We start from the raw sequence: 11,612 nt of genomic DNA, 5'->3' as shown, positions 1-11,612 counted from the left end.
CGTGGGGCGGGCCCTAGAGGCTCGTCGCGCCTGCGCGGAGGGCCCGACGGCGCGCTGCGTCATTACTTTTGAAACGAGTGGCGGGGAACTGCTGTGGGAGTCTCTGCTGTCGCTCTCTGCCGGGTGGAAGCGCACTCCTTCGTCTGTAGGACTGGCCATGGCGCTGCAGCTCTCCCGGGAGCAAGGCATCACCCTGCGCGGGAGCGCCGAAATCGTGGCCGAGTTCTTCTGTAAGTCCTCCTCGCGCAGGCCGGAGGGCGGGGAGAACTGAGGCCAGGCAGCCCGGTAGGCCCGTGGCTCAGCCACGGAGGCGGGGGAAGCGGTGGGGGGTGGAGGGGAGGCCGAGAGGCCTAGAATTAAGCTCTCTCTGCCCCAGCCTCCTGCCCGGCGGGAGAATCTAGGAAGAAGCGGATGCAGACGCCGCCCCCGGACTCGTTGCTAATGGTGGAGCTGGAGGCCTACGTGCTGCTGAGGCCTGCCGCGCGATGTAGCACCTCCACCTGCAGCGTTTCTTTAAACTGCAGATCCTACGCACTTTCCACCCTCCGCGACTTAAGGCGGAGTAGGACCGGGATGGGGGCCACGTATATTTTTAACAACCCCTCGGCCACGCTTTGATTCTGGTATTTTGGTATATTGGCGGTGATGGACTAGATTTAGGAAACGACGTTCTGGACCAGGACAGTTGTACCTTCTGATAGAATCTGGCAGGATTTGTGAGGAGAAAAGGAGGAAAAAGTGGGAAAGGCTTGCTGAGAGCATTGGAGGGAACAGTTAATCAGTTGCTAACTCATATGCAAAAGGCTATTTTGACACTCTCTCACCACATATTCTGGAATTGGGACTTGGATTACAGTGAGTTGTAGTACTACTTTGACAGTAAATTAATGCAGTTTGGCGTTTTTCTTTCTTTTTTTTTTTGCCAAAGAAATGCAGGTATCGTGTTCTCTCTTATTTAGAAGCAAGGTTTTAAGAATGTTTAATGCCACTTTTTACCTACTCTGCTTTCAGCAAAACACCCACAAACACGTTAAGTCATTTACAGTTTTATACCATTAATGAAATGTAGCCACATCTAAATAATGTTTTATTTTCCAGAGTTACAAAATGATAATGACTTTTCTTTAACACTCCTTTTGTTTTCAGCATTTGGCATCAACAGCATTTTATATCAGCGTGGCATATATCCATCTGAAACCTTTACTAGAGTGCAGAAATATGGACTCACCTTGCTTGTAACAACTGATCCTGAGCTCATAAAATACCTAAATAATGTGGTGGAACAGCTGAAAGGTATTTAATTGTTGCAAACCATTTTGAGTTTTGCAGGCCTTGTAGAACCCATATTTTCTGGCATCTTGGTGGTCATTTTTCAGCTCTTTACAAAAAGGTATAAAACACTACAACCTCAAATATAGTGATTCTTTTTTTTTTTTAAAGATTTTATTTATTTGACAGAGAGAGACACAGCGAGAGCAGGAACACAAGCAGGGGGAGTGGGAGAGGGAGAAGCAAGGCTTCCCGCTGAGCAGGGAGCCCGATGTGGGGCTCCATCCCAGGACCCTGGGATCATGACCTGAGCCGAAGGCGGACGCTTAACGACTGAGCCACCCAGGCACCCCAAATATAGTGATTCTTAATTGGAAGGAAGCAAATAGTATATAAATTCAAAGACAGTCCACCCTTCCCGTACTGCAGTTTGAGTGGGTTGAATATTTTGATATTAGGAATCTGATATGGCTTCACAAAACTCTCCATCAACTTCCTTAGAAATGATTTTTGTAGTTCATGTAGCCAGATGGAACAAGTTGGAATTTTCCGTATTTATGATGGTATTCATTATTGGAGAAAAAATCCACTATATATTTTTAACATATATTTTCTGTAACTGCCTAGAGTTTAAAGCCATCATTACTTTTAGATAAAGGAAAATAAAATTGGGTACAACCTGGAAACTCAAAGAAAAGAAAAGAACTACAAAGTAATAGAGCACCCTATAGAGTTTTCTTATTTTTTTTTATATATTTCTATTTGTCTTTTTTAAAATCCTGCCCTTAATCAGTAAGCCTTTTCTATCTGAATGCTCAGTTTTTCTTTAGCTCAAGAAATTACTGTATTGAATCAATACTTGTTCTCCATCTATTCCTTCCCCCCCCCATATTTTTCTCTACTTAGGATTTTCACTTCTAATTTTTCTGTTGTAGGATGTTTCTCCCTAGCTCCCCATTTGATCTTCCAAAACTAGTTCCAAAACACACTAGTCATCTTTTTTTTTTTTAATTCATGAGTCATATATATTTCTTTGTATCAAGTAGCTTCATTTTTAAAATTAGATTAATTGGGTTTTTTATTATCTTCAGGGCTAAATCACCCATAGTCATTCATAGGGCTGTACTCAGATTATTTAGCTTGAAACCTGTAAGCAACTAAGAATCTGTGTCATCTGAATTTGATGGAGAAGCAAGCCCCACCTAAGCTACTGGTTTTTGGGTTATCTCCTTTAAGACTACACTGAGGATATTTCACCTCGGATGTATGCAGACCTTCCTATTTAATTTCTCCCTTTTATTTTAGTTCAAATGGAGGAATTGCTCTTCTTAGAGACAAATTGTTCATTCTGAATCCCCGTTCCTCTAGCCTTCCTAAGGATTTTACCCTAGTTCTTCTCTGGTACTTTTGATTTCTTTGTTTTGAGTTATTTTAATTGGTTTCATCTCTCTTCAGTTTTAAAAGAAAAAAATATCCACCCACTCCAAATCCTTAAGTTACTACCCAATTTCAAGTTGATATATGTCAAGAAAAAGTTGATACATATGACAGCCCGTGTCCAGCAAGTGGCTATTTTTGTACTGCCTGCAAACTAAGAATGTTTTCAGATTTTTAAAGGGCTGTTTTTTAAAGACTATACAACAGAGTTCCTAGGCGGCCCAAAGCCCTAAATATTACAAAATTGTTTTGTCTCTTAAAAAAAAAACAAAACAGGGCGCCTGGGTGGCTCAGTTGGTTAAGCGACTGCCTTCGGCTCAGGTCATGATCCTGGAGTCCCGGGATCGAGTCCCGCATCGGGCTCCTCGCTCGGCGGGGAGTCTGCTTCTCCCTCTGACCCTCTTCCCTCTCGTGCTCTCTATCTCTCACTCTCTCTCTCTCTCTCTCAAATAAATAAATAAAATCTTAAAAAAAAAAAAAAAAAAAACAAACTACAGATTCCTGAGTATACTATCCCAATTTCCGAGATTAATTCAGGGCTCGTCGTGAGGCCCTCTTCTCACTCTAATCTCTCTCTAGGACGATCTCTGACATGTACATAGCTTCACTAACAACCTTGGTGTAGTTGACTCACAGATGTACATCCAACCCAATTCTCCTAATTGTGCTCATATATTTAGTGGCTCCCTTGATATCTTCGTGTGGCTCTCCCAGTGATACTTGAAAGCTAAACTTAAGGCGCTCATGGCTGGCTCAGTCAATGGAGCATGCAACTCTTGATCTCGGGATTTTAAGTTCCAGCCCCATGTTGGGTGTGGAGATTACTTAAAAATCTTAAAATTTAAGCATCATCTCCCATTTGCATTCTTTTTTCAGTGAATGGATCAACCATCCAACTGGTGATATAAACTAGGAAGTTGGGAGCTATCTCAGTCTTTCCTCTTCCTTACTCATAAGTAATCAATACATCTTAACAGTTTTAACCATGAAATCTCTTGAAACTATCTACTGATCCATCTCTACCAGCTTATCCTTCTGTAAGCCTTTTTTTTTTTTTTAATTTATTTATTGAGAGAGAATGGTAGAGAGCATGAAAGGGAAGAAGTTCAGAGGGAGAAGCAGACTCCCTGCTGAGCAGGGAGCCCGATGCGGGACTCGATCCCGGGACTCCAGGATCATGACCCGAGCCGAAGGTAGTCGCTTAACCAACTGAGCCACCCAGGCGCCCCTACATTACCTCTTGCTTGAATTGCTAATTAGTGTCTCTAGATCACCTCTTTACCTCTACTCTACTTTCCACATCCCAGCCAGAAGGATAGTTCTGAAATACAAATTTAATTACATCACACCATACTTCAAATACCATAATGACTTCCCTGGTTCTTGAAGTGTAACTTCTTTAATTTGGCCCACATAGCCTTGCATGGTCTGACCCTTATGTATCCTGAACAAACTGACCTTGTTCATTCTCCCCCTTTTTTTTTTTACTGCAGTTGTATTACCCTTCTTTCAGATGGAACAAATGTTATTCCCTTTTCAATATTTAAGACCTGTACCCTTTTCTGTATCATTTTGCATATTTAATGGTATTTATTTGTAGAACTGAAGTCAAGTGAGAACTCCCTGAATCCAATTTTCCTATATTATGCTCTCATTGCATCACATACTGCACCTTCATAGCGTTTATCACAATTATAATCTTACATTTATTGGTGCAGTGATTAGATTAATGGCCATCTCCTGCATCTTACCTTGGATTAGGGTATACTTCATGTTTTCTACTCTGTCTTCAGCACTCAGTACTATATCTGGTACAAATACTGAGAATTTGAAAATAGGAGCTAGGTTATTGTGGGGCAGGTTTTCAGTACAGGTTGGCAGAGTTCCAAAATACTAGCGGTAGGAATTTGCTGAGGATAGAAAGTGAGACCTGGGAAGAGAGTTGTTTTGTAATGCAGTGAAACAAAAGATTCTTTGTTATATATTGCAGATTGGTTATACAAGTGTTCAGTTCAGAAACTGGTGGTTGTCATCTCAAATATTGAAAGTGGTGAGGTCCTTGAAAGATGGCAATTTGATATTGAGTGTGACAAGACTGCAAAAGATGACAGGTAAGTATGAAGTAAATTGCTTCCATTTTTACAGATTTTTTCCAAAGCTGTTTTCTTTTACTAAATGAGTTCTAATTATATTGAACTAGTTTCATATAAGGTAGTTTGTTTCTAAGTATGTTAGATTTGATCTTTAATCTCCTGTGGAGAAGGATTGGGCTCACAAACTGTGTTCACGAAAGAATTTTGCCTATCACGGACTTTTAACATAATTGCATTTAGGCTAAATCCATAAATTTCAAACTTTAGTATTTATGATGCTATATGTAAAGCAACACATGGTGTCCGTCCTAGGTGGGCCATTTCATGAATCGTTGAAAGGTACTTTTAACCATGAAGTATTATCCTAGACTTTCTCCCAGCTTACTGTTCAGCTCTACTGTATTTCATTTAATGCTACAAACTTCCTTAGACACTCCCTTTTTTTTTTTTTAAGATTTTATTTATTTATTTAATAGAACACACGAGACAGGGAACATAAACAGGGAGTGGGAGGGGGAGAAGCAGGTTTCCCTCCAAGCAGGGAGCCCGATGCGGGGCTCGATCCCAGGATCCTGGAATCATGACCTGAGCCAAAGGCAGTCGCTTAGCCAACTGAGCCACCCAGGCGCCCCTCCTTAGACACTTAGTAAACTGAAGTTTTTAGATTCTCTGGGTGGGAGATGCCCATCATTATATGCTAATTTCTAGCATTGTCCTAGGCATGCTTACCTGTAAACTCTGAACTATCTCTCATAATGAAATGGAGTTTGTTCCTGAAGCCTTTGGTCTGTTTTAGAAAATGTTTAATTATAAAAATAACGCCATACACGATTAACATCTTATTTGAGGCAATAGGAAATTAGACATTTAGGCATTACTAAAAATGCCAAAATGATTATACTGATTAAATATTTTAGTTACTGCTTGTTATCTTTATTTTAAGACATGCTGAAGCTTTCCTGACTTGAAGTACTTGGCAGGTTTTCTAGTCATCTGTTATTTAATGACCTGATACTAAGATCAACCCTAAAAAATGATTGGAAGGATAAATGAAATAATAGAGATACATATTGTGCCTACTAAGTTTCTGAAGGATATATATTTATTTTCATTTAAAAAAAAAACTCCTTTTGACTGCATTACTTATTTGATTTCGGAAGCATTTAATCAGATAAATAATCTTACCTGTGTTTCAAATAACTTGTTAAAACTTAAAATGAATTAATTGATTTCTTTGATAGTGCACCCAGAGAAAAGTCTCAGAAAGCTATCCAAGATGAAATCCGTTCAGTGATCAGACAGATCACAGCTACGGTGACATTTCTGCCACTATTGGAAGTTTCTTGTAAGTATGATAGAACTTCACACTGGTTAAATTTGTTGTGGAAAAGACTAAGCTACTACTTGAAGAATTAACACGTTCATTAAAATTTTTCTTAGTTATCAATGTCATGTTACATGAATGAGAAAACTGTTATAAAGCTAAAGTAATGGTATTTGCATTTTATTTACAAGTGCTGAAAAGGAAAGGAATGAAAGCATTCTACAGTACTCACTCTTGAATGTGATGTAATTTCTTTCATTTTTATTTTCTACACACTTCTATGTATGTAATAAAGACTTACAGCTATAATTGTGTCTTTTCTTTTCTTAGTTACTCCTTCATTCATCAGATATATCCTAAATACCTACTACATGCCAGATGTTGTTCTGGGCACTGGGATACAGCTGTCACAGAACCAAGGTGTTATCTTTTTATGGCTTAGATTCATGCTGTCTCATGATTAATTTTATATTTTCTGCAAATATTTTTAGTGGTTTTTCTCTTTAAAGAAAACTTGAGTTTTTCATAAAGTAAAAGGAGTACAGTATTTTCTGTACTAAAATTTCCATTGAGGAAAAGCAATTAGCTAATATAATTGATTAGAGACCAAGGTAAACTAGCTTTTCTGACACTAGACAGTTCAAATGTGAAAGACACAGGAAGGGTGGTTGTACTTTTGAAAAAAATAATTGTACTTTAATGATCTTATCCCCAATTTAGGTTCATTTGATCTACTGATATATACAGACAAAGATTTGGTTGTACCTGAAAAATGGGAAGAGTCAGGACCACAGTTTATTACCAATTCTGAGGAAGTCCGTCTTCGTTCGTTTACTACTACGATCCACAAAGTAAATAGCATGGTGGCCTACAAAATTCCTGTCAATGACTGAGGATAAGATAAGGACAGTGATGTACTTATAACTCTCAGATGTGGTTTTCCTGAAACCAATTCAACTATAGTTGATACATTTTGTTTCACTGGTTAATTTTTAGATGGGGAAAACTTAACATTATACTTCTGTTGAACTGTGCATAATTGTTCCATTTTTTGATACCTGTATGACTTTATACAGGGTTGGTATAAAGTATTGCACATTGTTCAAAAGGGAACTAGCAGATTACATCAGCATTGTTATGTCAATTCCTTTAAAGGTGGTAACTCTAGATGGAAAACTTGCTATAAAGCTAAATGCCTTCTTAAACCTTTTGGTCAAGTACCTTGACTCAGAATATAGGTAGGGAGATATTTAAATATAAAATGCAGCAAAAGAAGTCCGAATATTCAGATTCTTTGTTTAGATGCCGAAATTATCTAATGATAATCTGTAAGTAATGAAATACTGCTCCTAGTAGGTCCTTTGGCCATTTATTTCATTTGTATATTTTCCGCATTGAAAGCATTTCCAATTGTTTGATCTTAATTTATATAACTTGAACCTACAAAGCTATGTATATTGCCACTGTTTAAATTCCTGTGATACTTTTTTTATGTTTTATAAAATCAAGCTTTAAATGATGATGTAATAAAGTTAAACATGTATGTTTTAATTTGTCTGAACATATTTTTATATTGGTGTGGTATTAACACAGTTAAACAGTAGGATGGATTCAGTATAGCAAATCATATCTTGTACCTACCAGGGCCTAAGAATACAAACTTGAGTAAGTCTGGAGGTACTTCAATTTAATGGACAAGCTTTGATTATACCCCTTTAACCTTTTAACTGTGGACTTAAAATAAGCATCATTCTTTGTATAAAATAATACATGTCATTTGGACTTAATTGATTTTAGCATATGTTGGACTGTAGAACTTTTCTATACTCCTAGCCTTATTGCCAGCCTAGTTTTCCTTATTTTGCCAAGGTCAGTTGAAGGCAGACTTCTAAAAAGTCTCTTCTAATCTCTGTTCTAAATCTTATCTCATTTTGTAATAATTAAGTGCTTAGTATCAGACACTGTTCTAAGCTCTTTATATGTATTAACTCATTAATCTTCACTATAAAGTAAAAACACATAGCCTGTATCCATTCCTTCAAAAATTACGACGTGAACACCTGTTAATGTGCCAAGTACTGGGATGAATGAAACAGGGTCCTGGCCTTTCTGAAGTTGGAGATATGAAGGAGAGGAAAATACATGGCAAGCTTCCAAGAAGTAACTATACAGCTTTATCACATATGTATTTGTCTTTGTTATTTCACCTGAATGATCTGTTTGATCCTGTTGCCTGCTTGTTAAGAATAAAGGGCAATTCTCTCACTACAAGACAAGTACAGGTGCCTATATTTGATGATGGGTGTAGTGAATGCTGTTGTGAAAGTCCATTCCCTTGAGAGTTGAAGCTATCTAATTTTAGAGATCCACCCACAACTCTTTTGCCTGAATAAGAAAAGCAGTTATGCAGAAATGGAAATGATTTTGAATTAGGTATGGTCAAGAGTCTGGTTTTCCAACATGAGATATAGTACAAAGTGGACACTAGTAAGATTAAAACATTTGAATTCTTGGCTGTTAATAACTTTCATAACATGAAACGTTAGGTTGAGAAAGAAAGCAGAAATGGAAGTTCAGTAAAAATATGGAGAGAGTTGAAAATTCTGGAACTACTTTTGGGACAAAAGTTTGAAATTCTTTTTAGAAAGCAACTGCTTTAGGAAACAATGCCTCTGCCAAATAGCTGGAGCCACAAAAGCTCACTGGTAGCAGCTTTCTTAATATATCATTGATAATACTTAAATTTCTGTTATTTGTGTTTTTATTTACCAAATTAAATGACCCTAATATCACTTTTAATTTGTGATTTTTAACATTGCTGACTCCCCCTTTATAGATTTTGAATCGTTTAAGAAATACATATATCAGAATTGAGTAGGAGCCAAGCTATGAGCTTTATTGGTAAAGCTTAGTTGGAAAAACTTTCGCCTATGGCTCCAACTAAACTTGTCTTGCCTGCTTTCCTATACCTTGAAGCTCACCTTAGGAGGGAGATATTTAAACCAACGGGTGCAAGAATTGTGAATGCTGAGCTCTGGGCGTTATATGTAAGTAATGAATCAGTAAATTCTCCTGAAACCAATATTACAGTATATGTTAAGTAGAATTTAAATAAAGATTTGGAAGGAAAAAAATAAACCATGCATGACTTCCATACCATGTTAAACAGAGAAGCCAAGATTCCAAGAGAGTCTGATAGGGCTGGCCTGGACTCTGACTCAGTTTTGCTTACCGTAGGTAGAGGAATGAAAACATGTTCCGATTGGGCCTGTCAAGGTCTGAAATAGAGCCCCAGAAGGGACTGAACCACATCTGCGCTTCAGGATTTTTCTCCCAGTGTCATCAATTGGACAGAGAAGTCAAGCCTTGATGGGAATTTTACACAGAGGTATAATGATCTCATGTTTTAGTTGGCTTTTGCTTCATAGCAAACAACCATAGAATAACTATAAGCATTTTTTTTTTTCCTGTAAATCTGTGGATTATCTGGGGTGCTTGTTTTATTCTCATGCAAATCTGCAGATCGCATGTTTCATTCTACATTGAAGGGGCAATGGCTAGCCAGGACTTCTAAAGCTTAGCTTCCGAACTTTCACACTGACATTTTTGCCCACATTCCACTGATTGGGCCAAGTCTTGTGGCTGAGCCAAACATCAGTGGGGCAGGGAAGTATACTCCTCCCGTGGAGTTCGGGTGGGTATGTGAAAATGTGATGAAAATAATATTACTATTATTAGGAAAGATCAGAATAGCCATAATGCTGCATTGTAACTCATATTTTCCACCAGATGTCACTAATGCTGCAATATTCAAATTGAGGTGAACTTTTGACTTTAAAGACTAATATTCAGCTTTTCTTATTGGAAATGAACACTGGGATTTCTGGCTACAAAAATATAAAGACATCCAAGGAAGAAAACACAGCATCTGTAATTTGGCTAAGCCCTTCACATGAATTACTGCATTTAATTCTCATGCTTTAGTGCACAAGTAGAATTGTGGAATCAGCGGGCATGCAAACTGCACTACATTTTTTGGAGTTTAGATGGTCTCTTCTGTCCATAACCAAGGAAGCTCATCTGGCTCCTCAGCAAGCACATCAAAAGGAGTGTTTCTTCACCTGTTTCCTAATGGCTCTTAACCTTTGACATTCTCTTAGCAATTGAGTGTCCAGAACAAACTGGTTTTCATTTACTGTGCTTTACAAAACTCCACATCTCTTTGGGTGCATTTGTATTTACACTTTCCTCAGATGACTTCCTGTAACTTATCCATACTGTGCAAAGAATAAATCAAGTGTGCATTTGTGAGCAGTTGTGAAACACTACCCACCAGTCAAAAGAATTGTGTTAGGGAATTAATTTTTGGCTAAAGTTGTAAATAATTTCTTATTTTTTTAATTAAGTATGTGAAATTAGATTTTAAGTTATTTTGTTCAGTGTAACCGTGATAAAAATTTGTGTTGGAATAACCATGGAATAGAAATGCTGCTAAATTTCAGATTTTATTAGCTACATCTTCTAAGAACAGATCTTTAAAGATCTTTCCATTGTTCATGAACATGGCTTTGAAAGCCAGCAGTATTAACTGATGCTTATTAAAAAAAATCTAGTTGGGAAAGTACTTAATCTTCATTAGAGTTGACAATCCTGTTCCAATCTGGCAAAAACACTGTAGCCTTAGCAACAAAACTATTAGAAAAGGCCTAGAGAGAAAAATGTCAAGAGTTGACCCTCTGATTACACAAGTCAGTTTATGTTACCATTTCACCTATTTTTATGCTCTTACCATTTGATCTATTTTTATACTAGAGAAACATAATTTCATTTATTTGTATAAAGTCCATTTTCATCTGCGTTTATCTGCACCATTTTGCTATGCAAGTTTGTTTGCACAAAGGAACACATCAGATCAAAACCTTTATTGTTTTGGCATTTTATCTGTGCTAAAAAAGGCCTCTGAATATAAGCACGACCACTCCTGCTCCACTTCCATGCAAGGGAAAGATCTCAAACCTCTTTAAAAACTATCTAGATATGGACATGCCCAGTGGATACCTAGACATGGATCTGAATTTCTTTCTGAATGGCAGTCTCACTCACTCACATGCATTTCCTTTAATCCTCACAACAACCCTACGAGAGTTATTGTTGCCATTTTACACACGTAAAACCTGAGATTCAGGGAGGCTAGGTAATTTGCCCAACTTCAAACATCCAGAATCTGTCCCCAGGCCTGACCCCAAGGCCAATATTCTTTCTAGTATATCTCACTGCTTCTCAGAGACTAGGGAACAAAGGAGGGTGCCCCTGCTCCAGTGTGCACAGACTCAGCCAAAAAGACTAGACTGCTACATGACTCTAACCCCAAGTTGGGGAAGGAGAACTCAACAATATTTGAGTATCAAGTTGCGTTAATTTTTTTAAAAAACACTTTTTTATAACAAGCGATCATTAAATGTTTATATACAAACAGTATTTCGCTGTAT

The 11,612-nt window shown here is 37.8% G+C and overlaps 1 protein-coding gene across 2 annotated transcripts; it reads left to right on the top strand.

Annotated features, from left to right (window-relative positions):
* The first annotated feature begins 19 nt into the window (after positions 1 to 19).
* Positions 20 to 7,674, top strand: MAD2L1 (mitotic arrest deficient 2 like 1). Of its 2 annotated transcripts, none has more exons than XM_025874352.2 (5): positions 20 to 230; positions 1,147 to 1,293; positions 4,697 to 4,817; positions 6,041 to 6,144; positions 6,844 to 7,674. In XM_025874352.2, exons 1-5 carry the CDS (start codon positions 158 to 160, stop codon positions 7,014 to 7,016), a joined length of 618 nt encoding a protein of 205 aa, XP_025730137.1. In that variant the 5' UTR covers positions 20 to 157; the 3' UTR covers positions 7,017 to 7,674. The 2 variants fall into 2 exon arrangements, with proteins under 2 accessions (XP_025730137.1, XP_073748297.1); XM_073892196.1 differs by lacking the exon at positions 20 to 230 and adding an exon at positions 357 to 855.
* Positions 7,675 to 11,612: the final 3,938 nt, after the last annotated feature.

The sequence above is a fragment of the Callorhinus ursinus genome, unplaced genomic scaffold (assembly GCF_003265705.2).
Source record: "Callorhinus ursinus isolate GAN/ISIS: 27379988/994484 unplaced genomic scaffold, GSC_fseal_2.0 scaffold4, whole genome shotgun sequence".
NCBI classification, from domain to species: domain Eukaryota; kingdom Metazoa; phylum Chordata; class Mammalia; order Carnivora; family Otariidae; genus Callorhinus; species Callorhinus ursinus.
The sequence above is the reverse complement of the archived record's forward strand: the minus strand, read 5'-3'. Positions and strand labels throughout refer to the sequence as shown.

Bases quoted from the DNA above. Each gene is read 5' to 3' on its own strand.
- MAD2L1 (XM_025874352.2), top strand. From the start codon at position 158: ATGGCGCTGCAGCTCTCCCGGGAGCAAGGCATCACCCTGCGCGGGAGC. The intron at 231-1,146 runs GTAAGTCCTCCT...TTTTGTTTTCAG, and splicing joins AATCGTGGCCGAGTTCTTCT to CATTTGGCATCAACAGCATT. The intron at 4,818-6,040 runs GTAAGTATGAAG...TTTCTTTGATAG, and splicing joins AAGACTGCAAAAGATGACAG to TGCACCCAGAGAAAAGTCTC.